Source organism: Octodon degus, unplaced genomic scaffold (genome assembly GCF_000260255.1).
Source record: "Octodon degus isolate 3935 unplaced genomic scaffold, OctDeg1.0 scaffold00005, whole genome shotgun sequence".
In the NCBI taxonomy this organism is placed as follows: Eukaryota; Metazoa; Chordata; class Mammalia; order Rodentia; family Octodontidae; genus Octodon; species Octodon degus.
In genome coordinates this window covers 22,693,823-22,709,004 of record NW_004524581.1, presented here as the reverse complement: position 1 = coordinate 22,709,004, position 15,182 = coordinate 22,693,823, and the positions used below count along the sequence as shown (strand labels likewise).

General features: G+C 43.4%; 1 protein-coding gene and 1 pseudogene across 2 annotated transcripts in view; both read right to left on the bottom strand.

Moving 5' to 3' along the window:
- The window catches only part of Xpo5 (exportin 5), a 45,110-nt gene that overhangs the window by 20,213 nt on the left and 9,715 nt on the right, over positions 1-15,182 (bottom strand). The window contains exons 9-14 of the mRNA XM_004624117.2: positions 13,136-13,235; positions 12,177-12,260; positions 11,324-11,449; positions 9,794-9,884; positions 7,970-8,098; positions 6,060-6,193 (exon numbers count right to left, since the gene is read on the bottom strand). Coding sequence (XP_004624174.1) covers positions 6,060-6,193; positions 7,970-8,098; positions 9,794-9,884; positions 11,324-11,449; positions 12,177-12,260; positions 13,136-13,235 — 664 coding nt within the window. The remainder of the gene's footprint in view (positions 1-6,059; positions 6,194-7,969; positions 8,099-9,793; positions 9,885-11,323; positions 11,450-12,176; positions 12,261-13,135; positions 13,236-15,182) is intronic.
- LOC101569906 lies at positions 470-2,107 on the bottom strand (annotated as a pseudogene). Its single transcript, XR_001117210.2, has one exon. The product of XR_001117210.2 is annotated as a 14-3-3 protein eta pseudogene (transcript).

Genomic DNA, 15,182 nt, shown 5'->3' with positions numbered 1-15,182 from the left:
GGTTCCTTGGGTTCTGGTGACGAGTGTTTTTCCAATATTTCTTATGTTGAACATAGCTGGAGCCTTCACATCATACCAATCTTTTTTAGAAAATGGATCAACCACTTTCTTCTTGGCTCCTTTTTTGCCACCTTTCGTAAGGCGCTTGTTCTTGCCTACTGCCATGGTGCTGCTCAGAGAAAATCTTGAGTTATTGAGACCTCTAAGCTTGGCTCGCATTGTTGGGTCAAAAGTATGACTATTTCTTTTTTTTTTTTTTTTTTTTTGTGGAACTCAGGGGATTGAACTCAGGCCCTTGCACTTGCTAGGGAAGCGCTTATTCCACTGAGCCATCTCCCTGGCCCCAGTATGACAATTTTGATGTCATTCTACTTTATAGGCTTTATCAACAGATGCTTTATGCATTATGTCCTATTTTTCCCTCAAACTTTGACTTACTAGGCAAACTGAAGTTTTGTTTTTTTTTTTAGTATCCCCAAAGCAGCATTTATTTACCCATTTGAATTCGAAAACATTTATTTTAGAAGTCTGGCATTTCATAATCACCGATCTTGATTGACATGGGCTGACACACATGTGCTGTCAGGATACACAAGGACAATAGCCAAAGAGCTACCAAAAAAAAAAAAAAAAAAAAAAATCATGATTCTTAAAACAATCGCAACCAAAAAAAAAAAAAAGTACGTATCAAAACTTTAGATGCATTGCATTGAAAAGATCTGTGCACGTCGTAATTTAAAGAGGCAAAACAAGGTGCTACTGAAACCTCACATTAAACAGTTTATTATAAAGCTGATGGAAAGGAACAAGTCGTCTCTCTGTATCGGCTTCCCTTAAGTTTTCCATTAGTTGAAGATTGGAGGGTTGAATTCATTTTTGCGTGCACAAGATGTACTGCTTAACAAAACACTATCAGCTTGGTTTAAATACCAACCATAGCCTATATGGCTAATTCTTTCTAAACTCCTCAATTACTTTCATCTGGATTTGCCACAGATCAACAGGCATAGCAAGATGCCTCATTTAGAACACATTTCTCTGCACAATTCACAAAGGGAGCTCCTATGGGCTCAAAGTTAACCACCAGTCCAGCAATGCCCATAAATGTTTATCTGACACTGCTTTCCAAGGGATAGGAGAGCAGAGCTGAGTAGCTGTGCTGCCAATACAGATAGGTTTAGCACTAGATATTTAGTGATTGTGGCAAGGAAGAATTGGTGATGATGGGGAGGGTGGGTGAAGGAAGGGCCAAAAGATCTTCAATTGCCTTCTCCTGCTTCTTCATCCTGCTGGTCACTTGTCCAGAGGGTAAGGTTGTCTCGCAGCAACTGCATGATGAGTGTGGAGTCCTTATAGGAATCCTCATTTAATGTGTCCAGCTCAGCTATAGCATCATCAAAGGCTTGTTTGGCTAACAGGCAGGCCTGCTCAGGTGCATTTTGGATCTCATAGTAGAACACAGAGAAGTTGAGGGCCAGGCCCAGCTGGATGGGATGTGTTGGTTGCATGTGCTCTTTGCTGATTTCAAAAGCTTCCTTGTAGGCTGCCTCAGAAGCTTCAACCACACTGTTTTTCTTCTCTCCAGAAGCTACTTCTGCCAAGTAGCGGTAGTAATCACCTTTCATTTTCAGATAAAACACCTTGCTCTCATACTGGAAATCATTGCAGTTCTTGATGAGGAACTTGTCGAGCAGAGCCAGGACATCATTGCAAACTGTTTCCAGCTCCTTCTCAATCTTCTCCCGGTAAGCTTTAACTTTCTCCAATTTCTTTTCATTTCCATCGGCCATTGTTTTCTGCTCAATACTGCTAATGACCCTCCAGGAAGATCGCCTAGCACCAACCACATTCTTGTAGGCTACAGAGAGGAGATTTCGATCTTCATTGGAAAGAGGTTCATTCAGCTCTGTCACCGCCTTCATGGCGGAGGCCATGTCGTCGTAGCGCTCCGCCTGCTCGGCCAGCCGCGCCCGCTGCAGCAGCTGTTCCCAGTCCCCCATGTCGCTCACGGCTTGACCTCGCCTAGCACCCCACACAACTCGCTCCCTCGCTCGCCCGCCTGCCCGCCCGCTCGTTGGCTCCCGGGTTGCTGCAGAAGCCGTGCACGCGCACTCTGAATGTATTTTTAAATTCCAGCTATCGTTAGCTTCTCTTCCACACATTATTTAACTATGCCTTTTGTGTATTTCTCCACTGGTTCTAGTTTTTCTTACCAATGCACAGAATAATTTTATTGTGGAAACTCCAGACAAAAAGATATCAACAGGACTCTGTCTAACTTCATATGCCCATTTTTCTGGCTATAACGTTACAAATACAAGAAGGAGGGAGGGAGTGGAGAGTTGATGCTCCCTGTGCAGAACTTTCTTTTCAACCCTGGAAGTGGCCTCTCCTGGGGGCTCGTGTTTATAATGTCATGGAGGTAACAATTAGATTGTGCTTTTGCCACTGTGTGCACAGTCCTAACTACACAGTGTTGTGCACTGTTTTGTAGTTAAGATATTTTGGATTCACACTGTTTCAGGGAGACTCACCTTTTTTTTTTTGGAACCAGGGATCAAACTCAGGACCTTGCACTTGCCAGACAGGCGCTTAAGCCACTGAGCTGTCTCCCCAGCCCAAGACTCATCTTTATTCCCAGTGTAGCCCTGCTTCATTGGCACTGGTCCATCATACATTAAGCACAATCTATTAACTAGCTCATCAACTGGTTGCTGTTGGTTTTTCTGCTTGGTTTAATACTGAGTGTCTCTCTACACATACAAGGTTTCTTTACAACATGGACCTAAAAGTGAAACTGACCTATGAATCTTTAACTAGGTATCACCAACCTGTTTGAAAAAACTGAGGGTCAATCATACTCTATGGGCCATGTTTCAGAGATACACACTGTTATTGTTGTTGGGGTTTTTTCTGGCACTAGGAATTGAACTCAGGAATCTGCACTTGCCAGGCAGGCGCTTATATCACTGAGCTATCTCCCTGGCCCCTAATATACACTTTTTATAGTAAGGATGTCAACCTCATATTTATTGCAAATGTTCCAAGTTTGCCTTTTAAAACTTTTTTGAGTGGGGCTGGAGAGATAGCTCAGTGGCATAAGTGCCTGTCTGGCAAGTGTAAGGTCCTGAGTTTGAACCCCAGTACCAAAATCAATCAATCAATCAATCAATCTTTTATGAGTTTAAGGGCTGGGGAGATAACTTAGTGGTCTAAGTGCCTGCCTGGCAAGCACAAGCATTTGGGTTCGATTCCCAGTACTACCTGCCATGCTAGCCCTGGAATCCTGGGTACACTGTGCTGGCCATCAACACCAGGCATAGTGGCACCTGTCTGTAATCCCAGTGCTAGGGAGGGTGAGACAAGAGGATCACTACAGGTCTGAACTGCGAGGCAAGACACTATACCAAATAAATAAATAAATGAATAAATAATTTTTTTTTTTAAAGTCTGAGTTTAAAAGCATATGTCTATATTATAAAAAAAAGGATCATGTGGTTAAGCCATTAATTTTTTTTTTGGAGGTATCAGGGAACAAACTCAGGATTTCACCTTTGTCAAGCAGGAGCTTATGCCGCTGAGCTATATCCCAGTCCCCAAGCCATTAATTTTTTAATGAATATTTTTTCCCATCCCCTCTTTTGCCTAAATAGTTATTTATTACATAATTCAATCCTTCTTGATTCTTTGGACTCCCTATGTATATTCTGGGTTGTTTCTGTTACTTTGCCTCAATACCTGTGTCTAATGCCAGTATCATACAGGTCTGAAATACTGTAGTTGGGAATATAGCTCAGAAGTAGGGTGTTTATCTAGTGTTCTTGGGTTTTGAGATGCAATTACTAGTACAGGGCATGGGGAAGCTTAAGGGGAAAAGGTAAACTATTGGATGCTTTGCATTTTACTATCTGGACAGGCAAATTGATCCTCACTGCCAAAGTGTGGCATTTTTCTCCCCACAGTCACTTCCTACATTGACTTACTGCTAAAGCAAGGCTGTATGCAGTGCTATCAGAAGTTATTAGACCCAAGCGTGGTGCTACATGCCTGTGACACCAGCACTCAGGAGGCTGAGGCAGGACTGCCATGAGTTTGAGGCCAGTCTGGCCTGCACAGTGAGTTCAAAGCCAGCCTGAACTACATAGTGAGACACTGTCTCTAAAAGCAAAACAAAAATAGTTATTAGAAATGCAAATCCAGATGGGCTTGGGAGATAGCTCAGTAGAATAAGTGCTTGCCTGGCAAGCACAAGGGCCTGAGTTCAATCCCTGGTTTCTGCCAAAAAAAAAAAAAAGAAAGAAAGAAAGAAAGAAAGAAAGAAAGAAAGAAAGAAAGAAAGAAAGAAATGCAAACCCAAGGAGGCTGAGGCAGGGGGATAGCCATGAGTTTGAGGCCAACCTGGACTGTACAGTAAGACCCTATCTCAAAGAAAAGAACAAAAGGAAACATTCCCAGTTTATAATATGACTGTAAACTAGACAAACACCTTTTCAATCTTTTTAGTCAGGTTTAATCAAACCTTTCAATGAAGAGTAAACAAACACAAAAGTTGAGCTGCTGATTTACAGTCCAGTACAGGATTGAAGGCAGAGAATGAACATCTGCAAACCTTGACTAGGCAATATTACGCCAAGTCCAAGAGGACAGCTGCAAAAGGGACTTGCGTAGGCTGAGATCTATCACGTGTATTCCCTGGGGACATGTAATGTTACAGCTTCATCAATAAGTACCGACTAACTTCATTATATGTAATCAAATATTCATCTCTCTTGGCTAGAAATGCTTCACTGTGACCAATTTAATTTTGGTGGAAAAAAAAGGAAGAGGTTTTTGAGTCAAAAGATTTGAGTTGTTGACAAGGACAAATACTACCACCCAGAATTCTCCTACACACAGTCCAAATTTCTGAGTACGTTGAACCAACTAGTATTTGGTATTTTGACCAAATATCTACATTAAACGGTATTCGTGATGTAAGTCAGTGAGACAGCATTTGCCTAACGTGAACAGGCCTTATGCTCAATCCCAGCAATAGAAGGCAAAAAGGCTTACTGTAAAACCCAGGTTATAGCCAACCAGTGATCCTCCTCCCTCAAATAACAGTCATCATTCCTAAACTGAAAGGCAAATGAAGGGCAAACCCTGACCATTCCACTCTCCTACTTTTAAGCAAGATCACATCCACATGTGAATATCCAGTGAATGTGTCCAACTTAAACCCCAGGGAAGAGAAGAGAAGGGCCACCACCCTGTTCTTGATATGGGGTTTTCTCAATAATGTGTCAGTCTGGATCTATTAAATAAATGCAAACCAATCTGTCTAAGGCTGAACTTGGTAGTACAATGGAGACTGCAGGGAGTCTTTTCTCCTGGGATCAGGGAGGCACAGGATGCCATCATTTCAACCTGAAGTGAACCAATGCAAAGCAGAGGAAGGAAAGGATCCTGCGATCACATGTTACCAACTCTCAAAGGGAAGCACACTGTATCTCACCTATCTTCTAGGCATGAGAGATCCTTTTCACAACTAACTTAGAATAAACCAGGAGGCAATCACTCTAAAACCAACTGTGAAGTAATTATTTTGGTTAATAAAGTATATGCTGTTACCCAGTTTTAACTACAGCAATGGCCACAGTAATGTCCTGCAGCAAGGGCTACAGGTGACATGAGTACAGAGAACAGTCCTACCTATTCACCATTCCTCAAAGGAGAGGACACTGACAGGTCAACTTGACTGCTGTGAGCTGGGAAAGACACGATGACTACTGCCTCTCAGGGTGAGGCAGTTCCAAAGCTACTTCCTTTCCTGTCCTCCCTGCAGCAGTGGCCTCCCCATGCTCCTGGTGTTAAAAATGCTGTAGGCTCAATGTCAAGGAGACTTAAGTTTTGGTCTCAGCTCTGCCATTTGCTAGCAGTTTGAACCCGAGTACACTATTCCACTCCTCTGAACACAGCGCCCTCCTCCATAAAGATGCACACTCACAGACTTTCCTATCCCTCTCTAGCAGTTTACCAGAAATTACCATTATGCAGGTGGCACAGGAAACATTACTTACTTCTTTGTCTAGTGTCCGAAACATCTGGTTGATCACACTTTCCAGGAAAAAAGTCATGGCCTCCCACTGCACAAAGGAGGGCGAGAAGATGGAGCAGAGGGTTCCCTCACCGGTTCCAGCTTCAGGGGGACAGGCTTTGAAACACACAGCAAACGTTTATCAGCAAGGCAGGGTTGGAGAAGAGAGGACAATAGAGCCTCAGAGACCATCCAGGAAATTTGGGTTGAAGGAAAATATCTAACCATTTGTATCCTGGGCAAAGTAGACTAAGTGAACGTGGGCAGAGGTGTACAGCTATAATCCCAGTAGTCTAGGAGGCTGAGGTAAGAGGATCACAAGTTCTAGCCCAGCCTGGGCACTTAGTGATATAAGTAAGACCTTGTCTCAAAATGTAAAAACTAAATAAAAGACTAGAGATGTAGGTACTGGGCTAAATCCCTAGTACCCTAAACAAAAAATGTCTCAGACTGGCTTACATTTATCTACTAGACTAAGTATGACACGTCTGAAGGCAGAGATGGGTTACTACCCTATTTCTGTCTCTAACAAAGACCTGTCTCAATTAACCTCTAGGAGCCTTGTCTGTTGAGGATATGAATGTAAGCACCAAAAACTGTCTGGTCAATTAGAGGAACTTGATAGGCAAATATTAATTTCCCTTCCACCTTTATTTTTATTTATTTATTTATTTATTTATTTTTTAATTTTTTAAAAATTCACTGATTTTATTTATTTATTTAATTTATTTATTTATGTGTGTGGGTGTGTGGCCAGCTCAGCCCACCAGGGGGCAGGGCTGGCTGGCATGTGGTGCTGGGGGATTGAACCCTGGTCCCAGGGCTTTGCTAAGCTTGTTCTAAGTAGGTGCTTTAGACCACTGAGTCATCTCACCAGCCCCTCCCTTCCACCTTTATAATCTATCCATGAGAATCTAAGTAATTAAGATATTTAAGACTATAATTGTCCCACCAAGGAAATGATGTAAGCTATGAAATGAAGCTTTGTACGATAGCCTCATAATAGTTGTTAAGGCAATGTCTACAGAACTGTGTTCTCCTTCAAACTCACAAACAAGAGTAAAGCATTTTGCTCAGGCAGACCCAGACAAAAAGATCTTTCCACTGTCTTTCTGCTTCCATGCAGTACTCACTAACTGCATCTTGACACAACATAATTTCCTCAAAAATCTCAAGTTACCAATGTCAGTGACCTTCCGTGTTTATTGTAAACCCAAGTACTAAATCGCAGGTCAAGTAATCAGTATACTTGGAAATGACCCGAGTTACTATGAAGCTTTTTTAAACAGAGATTCTGACTTGTGCTACTTAATTCACCTTTTTCTGCTTTACGAAGCCTGCTGTGTGCAACATGTATTAGTGAGGCAAGAGGCAGAAGATACAGAATAAGGTAAGTTAATGGGCTGATGCACCTGGGTGGAGGGAGGTTGTTCTCACACAGTGGGGGTTTTCCAAAGGACCTGGGCGGCTAAGTGACGTGGAAAGGCCCTGTACTGTTCCTAACTGGAGAGTCTATGTGAATTTACTAACAATGTTCTACATGTACTCAGTGGAAAAGTTTCAAAACCTAGGTCTAGAAGTACAACCTGTTAAAATCGGGGCCCTTAAGGGAAGCAATAAAATTAGTAACAACTGGTTGATTCTGTTTGAAAGAAAAAAAATGAAAGCAAAGCTGATAGGTTTTACCCTGATTTAAACATACTTAAAATGTAGTATTCTGTCTTCTCTGTGTGATCACATTGAAATGCTCACTCCCCAGGATGTAACAGAGCAGTGAGACAAGCTACTTTGTAATAGTATTAGGGTATTTCTCTAATCCCTGACAAAGGTTTACTTCTTACACACAGACTTGGTACAAAATTGCACTAATGTCCAGCAAAGGAAAGAACTTACAGTTCATAGCTCCAGAGTCAACAGGGGTTGACAGCTGATACTTCAGCCACTCTCCTGCCATCTGGAAGCTGGTCTTGGGATCCAAACGACACGCCATCCTCATCACCTCTCCTTGCTGGGCTCGGGAGGCTGCACAGGAAGGACACAGCACAGTGACTGTGCATGGTGGGCACTGAGTGGGTATCTGGGCATTTACCCACCCTGGGGCAAGTGATCAGATCCACTAACTGTTCTGCAGACTTCTGCTCTGAACACAACAGTTGCTCAACAGTGCTTTACTGAATTAATGACTTCAGAAAATGTTAAAAATAATCTCTGGAAGGTGTTTTACCAGCCAGATCCTATAAGTAGCAAAAGAAAACTGGCCTCCTATTTCTTTTTTTATTTTTTTTTAAATATTTATTTTTATTTTTTTTTTAAATATTTATTTATTTATATTTATTACATTTATTTATTGTGTGTGTGGTGCTGGGGATCGAACCGTGGTCCCTGTGCTTTGCCAAGCTTGTTTCAAGTAGGTGCTTTAGACCACTGAGCCATCTCTCCAGCCCCCTGGCCTCCTATTTCTGTTGGGATTAAAAGGAAATCAGAGCCAAGCTGTGGTGGCGCATGCCTGTAATCCCAGCATTCAGGAGGCTGAGGCAGGAGAATCATTGGGAGTTCAAGACCAGCCTGGCCTATAAAGAAAGCTCAAGGCCAGCCTGAAGTGCATAGCAAAGGTCTGTCTGAAAAAGACAAACAAGTATAAATAAGTAAGAAGGTAAGTAAGTGAATAAATAAATGGAAATCAAGTTGAAAAGAATGTAAATGGCACAGCTGTCAGGGAAAACCGTCTGGTAGGTCCTCAAAATATTAGACATGGAACTGTCATGCTATTTAGCAGTTTAACTCCTCATTATATACCTAAGAGGAACACAAAAGTATGTGCACAGATGGTCACAGAATATCACCTGTAACAGGCAAAGTGTGGAAAGTGCCCAACTATCAAGAGGTGAAATGATGAGTAAAATGTGGCATATCCACACGTGTATAAAGCGTTAAGGTTAAAAACAAATGAAGTATTGATTCACACTATATCATGGCTATATTTTAAAAGCATAATGCTAAGTGAAAGAAGGGAGCCACAAAACACCACACATTCAATGATTCAATTTATAGAAAATGTTCACAGATAACAATTTTTTTCAATACCAGGGATCGAACTCAGGACCTTATACTTCCCAGGCAAGTGCTTATGCCACTGAGCTATATCCCTGGCAAAGTCTTCTCAGATACTATTTTTTTTTATAAGAATGTTCAGAGTAAGAAAAACATAAAGGCAGAAAACAGATTCCTGGTTGCTTGGGCTGAGAGAAATAAAGAGACTGGGGAATGATTCCTAGTAGACTAAGTTTTAGAGGGTGATGAAAGTACTCCACAATTTGCCATGATGGTCACACAAGTGTGAAAATCTAAAAACCACAAGATGTTATATTACAAATGGGGGAATTGGGCTGGGATATAGCTCAGTGACATAAGTGCCTGTAATGAGGACATTAGGGAATAATAGGTTTTCTCTTTCTGGAAAGAAAGACCTCACAGTGAGAAGGCACTCAATCCTAAGCGTCTTAAGTACGGGCATCCCTCCAAACATCAATGTGCACAGCGCGTGTGGAGTGGAAATGCAAATTCACTTCTGTGTAGTGCAGCCCCGGCAGCCTCCTGCAGAGCTTGGGCAGAGACCAGGCCTTGAGCGGGCTGCAGTCCTGACTGTCACACCAGGGTTCACATATGCCAAATGCCACTCTGGGGGTGCTAGAGGATGCCCAGACCAGCGTCACTTACAGTTGAAGAAAGTGTTGAAGTCCTCATCACTATCAAAATCATATCGGGAATATTCGCAGCTTGGGCTGTCTGTCTTAGAAGGAAAACCCATCTGGAAAGAGAAAAGCAATTGGGTAGGAGAAAAAATGATTAAGCTTTGGGGGCTCAAGCACCTTTAAGAGAGCTAAGGGTTTATACAGACAAGTTACAGTAACTACAGTACTGTTCTACTCTGGATCCACTTTGTTCCTGGTGCCAATATTCCTGAGAGTGGTAGGAAAAACAAAAAACACTTAATTCACACCTTGAGAAAGATTTTTTTTTTTTTTTGACTGGCTCAGGCCGCCTTAAGGTGGGGTTTGATGTGACAGGAAGAGCTGGGGCTCGAACTGCGGTCACCTGAGCTTGACTGAGTTTGCCCAAGCAAGCGCTTTAAACAACTGAGCTAACTGGCATGGCCCCTGATCGACACCTTTTGGTCTCCTCAGGAGAATTAAATCCTGGAATTCATTTGGGATCTATGAGTATGAACTAATAATCCAGCATGCAATATGGAAGAGTTGAGTACTTACCTCATTAAATGCTGACTACTTGGAATAAAGATGCGGAACTGTGTATGTGTCATTCAAAAAGTATTGAAGATCATGCCAAATAATTTATTTTTATTTTTTGTTTTTCCCTTGACAGGGCCTCACTTATGTATCCTAGACTGGCCTTGACTGTCAGGAGATCCTCCTGCTTCAGCTTTCCAAACTGTGGGATTACTAGTGTGCACGATCATTCCAGCTATGCCCGAGAATTAGAACACAGTATGAGCATGTGTTAAGTGAATTCCTTGATCAATCAGGGGACACCGCATTCTCCTGATTTACAAAGATACAGAATCTGTCAGCTGCAAGAGCTCTTAGCAGGTTACAGAGAATTCACAAGCCGCTCTACCAAGGCAGTGAACAATCTTTGGCTTCACTCTCAGCCCCTGCTCATTTGCCCTGCTGACTCAGACTTCACCTTCAGGGACAACCTCTAAATGTTACTCCTCCTAGGCCAGTGGTGGCGAACCTTCTAGAACTTTCAATGATACAAACCTGCTGCAGCATGCGTGCCACAAGTTTGCCACCATTGTCCTACGCACTTTCTGAGCCTGTACTCCTGTATCCCCAAAGTGCTGTGCTTTTAACTTCTGAACAGCACTTACATTACACAGTGCGTCAACGCTCTTGTCTTAAGATACTAGCCCTTGATACTCACATGTTCTACAATAAGGAAAAGCAGAATAACCAGTACATGGGGCCGGGGAGATGGCTCAGTGGAATAAGTGCTTCCCTGGCAAGCGTAAAGGTCTGAGTTCAAAGCCCGGTTCCACCAAAAAACAAAACAAAACACCCAAAATAAAACAAAAAAAAACGAATAACCAGTACAGGCCACTTTCTTCCTGTACAATAAGAGTATGCCCAAGGGGTCTTAGTGACCAAAGAGAGCCAACAATGATGCTACTCAAAGCCTTTTTATGTGCATTCACCCCCACTCTACACGCTGAGGCACCCATCTTACCTTGACCAAGTTGGTCATAGAAGCACGAAGGTATTTTGGCAGGATTGCTAACAGCACAGGATCGCGAGATAGGACTTCGTGCCTGAAGAGGGCGCCCCAAGTCATCTGAGTTGAAGAACGCAGGAACTAAACCAAGAAACAGAAATCTCAGTTTAATTTCAGTTGTACTTAAATGAGAGTATCACTCAGCCTAGGAGTCATCAACTGCTCTCCATGACACTTGGAAATGGCTTCCAATGCAGGGCCTAGTGATCACCGCACATGTCCCAGGTCAAGCTGAGGGTCAGATGCAGTTGCAGATGTGAACACTACTCTCTTCTTGGTCATGATGGGTATTGTAATCTTGGAGCGATAAAATAAAAATCTTTAACTGGATGAAACTAGTTTTATAAAAACACAATCAAGGGGCTGGAGAGATGGCTCAGTGGTCTAAAGCACCCACTTAGAACAAGCTTGGCAAAGCACAGGGACCGCGGTTCAATCCCCCAGCACCACATGCCAGCCAGCCCCGCCCCCTGGTGGGCTGAGCTGGCCACACACACACACACACACACAATAAATAAATGTAAAAAATAAATAAATAAACAGCGGAATATATTTTAAAAATAAATAAATAAATAAATAAAAACACAATCAAACTTTTGTGTGTAAAATCTCTTTAGTACCAAATCCCATGACACTCCTGACATCTCTGGAAACAGTAGGGCTCAAGGGGTTTGGGTTAGGGTGCTGAGCTGCCAATGCAGTGCCTGGCTCTAGCAGAGGACTCAATACTCCTCTTACTGAAATGTCTCTTACAGCCACGCCCGAGGGGCTGTGGATATGTCATGGCATAGCACTGGATTTGGTTTACCTGACTTGGATGGGTTGTGAAAGCAAGAAAAGATTCCAAGTATTTTCCAAAATTCCCTGGTGTTTCTACATCACAGTCTCCACCCTGCAAGGGAAAAAAGAGCCCAGGTTAATCACAAGGGTTGGAGGGGTATTGGGGAGGATTGCAGCAAAGGAATTACAAATACAAACAATTTAAACTGTCACAAAAGTTGCAGGTTAGGGGTGTGGCTCAGTGATAGAGTGCTTGCAATCATGCAGTGAGGTCTTGGGTTTGTCCCCAGTACCACAAAATAGGTTTCTTTTGAAGGGATTTTATATTTTCCTTTGGATAAGAAAGGCAACATTTCAAGGGTTAAAAAATAAGAAAGCTAGCCAGGTATGGTAGTGCACACATACTTAGGGAGGTGAGGCAGAAGGACTGCTCAGGTTGGATGCAAGCATGGGCTCCACAGTGAGCTGAGGGATAGTCTACTACACAGTGAGACCAGCTCAAAGAAAACAACGCTAGCCAGGTGTGGCGGCACATTACCTATCATTGTAATCCCGGTACCTTAGCACTCAGGGAGGGTGAAGATACAGATTAGAGACCTGAGCCAACCCAGGCAACTTAGGGAGACCATAAAGTACAAAAAGTAAAAAGTATGATAAGTGTGGTGGTATATACCTATAATCCCAGCACTTGGGAGGCTGAGGCAGGAAGATCATTGAGTTTGAGACCAGCCTGAGTTAGAAAGTGAGCTCAAGGCCAGCTTGAACTGCACAAGCCCCTGTCTCAAAAAAAAAAAAAAAAAAAAAAAAAAGTAAAAAGGTCTGGGCATCTAAGTCTGGGAGATGAAGGCTGATCCCCAGTACAGCAAAACCAACAAAAAAAAAGTTTAAAAAAAACCAAAACCCTAAAAACCACTCCCACCCCTGGTCTTCCATGAAACTGGTGGCCTGGGGACCACCGCTCTGAATGTGTTCACCGCCCTCACTCACCAGCAGTGCACACAGCTGGCTGCCCAGTGCACACAGCACCTGGCAGAGTCTCTTCAGGAAGACGTAGTGCTTCTCCACCAAGCCACCTCCGTCGGCTGTTCTGTGAGAGAACAGGGGGACAGGCTGTACACCAAGGGCACATGGGCTGTGACCTTAGGCAGCTGCAAGTCTGTGCCTCATCTGTCCAGCCTCAAAGATTAGCAAAGTTGAAGATCAGGGTAAAACCCTAACACCACGAGACTAATGCAAAATGTGGCTCAGTATGAGCTCCTCCCTCACTATCACCTCGATAGTGCTTGGTACTCTGGGATGGTGACATAGCTTTCAGCAGGACCACATAAAACACCACAGTAGCTACACAAAAAAACACGAGTTGATAGCCCAGGGAGGACAGGGACAGAGACCTGGGGAGCAGGCATCAATTCCTTACATCACTTACAAAATAAAAAGGATTAAGATAACAACCCAACTTAGTGTCTCACTGTTCAAATCATTTAGCTGGGATCTATTGGACAAAAACCTATTGTATAAATAAAACTAATTTAAGGGCCAGGAAAAATAGCTCAGTGGATTAAAGTGCCTTCTTAGGCAGGTGCAGCAGCCAGGGCTTGATACTGGTGTGCTGTGCTGGCCGTGCCCCTGGGGTGCACTGAGACTGGGTACAGTGGCAAGCACCTATAATCCCAGCTCTTTGGGAGGCTGAAAACAGGGAGATCACTATGAGTCCCATCTACACAGTTAAACCCTGTACACCCTGTAGATCCTTAATACAAACAAACAAACAAACAAACAAATTAATTTGATGGCAATACTTGGGCTGAAATGATATTGGGTTATTCACACTAACCACAATACACAGCCACTTGTGTGAACAGCAGTCACACCACTGACCCAAGAGGCAACATAGGGAATGGAGAAAGGACAGCCTCAGAGTAACCATGCCAGACCCTGGGGAGGCTGAAGGATGTGGCAGTGCTATGTAACCATGGGTACAGGACAGATACCCGCAGCAGACAGGGACATGCCAAACCTCTGTGTGTATGTCAGTTTGCACAACTAAGAAATGATTCCTAGAAGCAGTATCTATAGTGACTACCCCAAAGATAGGGCATTCATTTAATCAACATAATCCCTTCTACCCAGAAGTGCTGTCTCCATAAAAGAAAGCTATGATAAAGAAATGCCATATTTGAGAAATAACAGATTTTAAGCACTTCATGTGTTTCACACCTTTTCCTGTGTCCCTAGGACCAAGATGATCAAAAAAGACTGCTGTAAAAGTTTCAATTATTTACAACACATAGCTCCCTCTGACCCTGGCAAGAAACACTTATCAGGCCGGGTGTGGTGATACATGTCTGCAATCCCAGCACCTAGCAGGCTGAAGCAGGAGGATCACTGAGTTCAAGGCCAGCCTGGGCTACAAAGTGACTTCAAGACCAACCTGTCCTGCATAGTAAAGCCCTGCCAAAAAAGGAAAGAAAGAAAAACACCTATCAACTTGTGAGAGAACGGGGTGGAGGGAAAAAGAGAGAGAGACAGACAAAGAGAAAGGAAGAGAAGAAGGAGGACCTATCAACCTAGCAGGAATGGTTTCATTATTTTCCAGAGAAACTGAAAAAAAAAACAGGCAGAAGTCATGCTGTGTTCTACACACACATCCCTCCTGTTCCTGCTGCCCGGGAGCCTCAGTGTGCAGCGCGAAGCCTAGTGGGGTGGGAGGGAGAGCACCTAGAGCTCTGCCCAGCCGACCTAAGCACTCTCAGACCTTGTTGTCAGGGATCCCCAGAGACCCAGAGATCATACCAAGCAGAGAAGCAAGCTGTGGTGGTGGGCGGGGGTGGAGTATGAAAGCGAGTGGGCTCTGTTGGATGGCTGGAGCCCATTTCCAAGACAGCCGCCCAGTCCTTTGAAGAAGGTTTCATTTTCTTATACAAAAACACTATTAGTGGGGCTGGTGAGATGGCTCAGTGGTCTAAAGCACCTACTTAGAACAAGCTTAGCAAAGCACAGGGACCACGGTTCAATCCCCCAGCGCCACATGCCA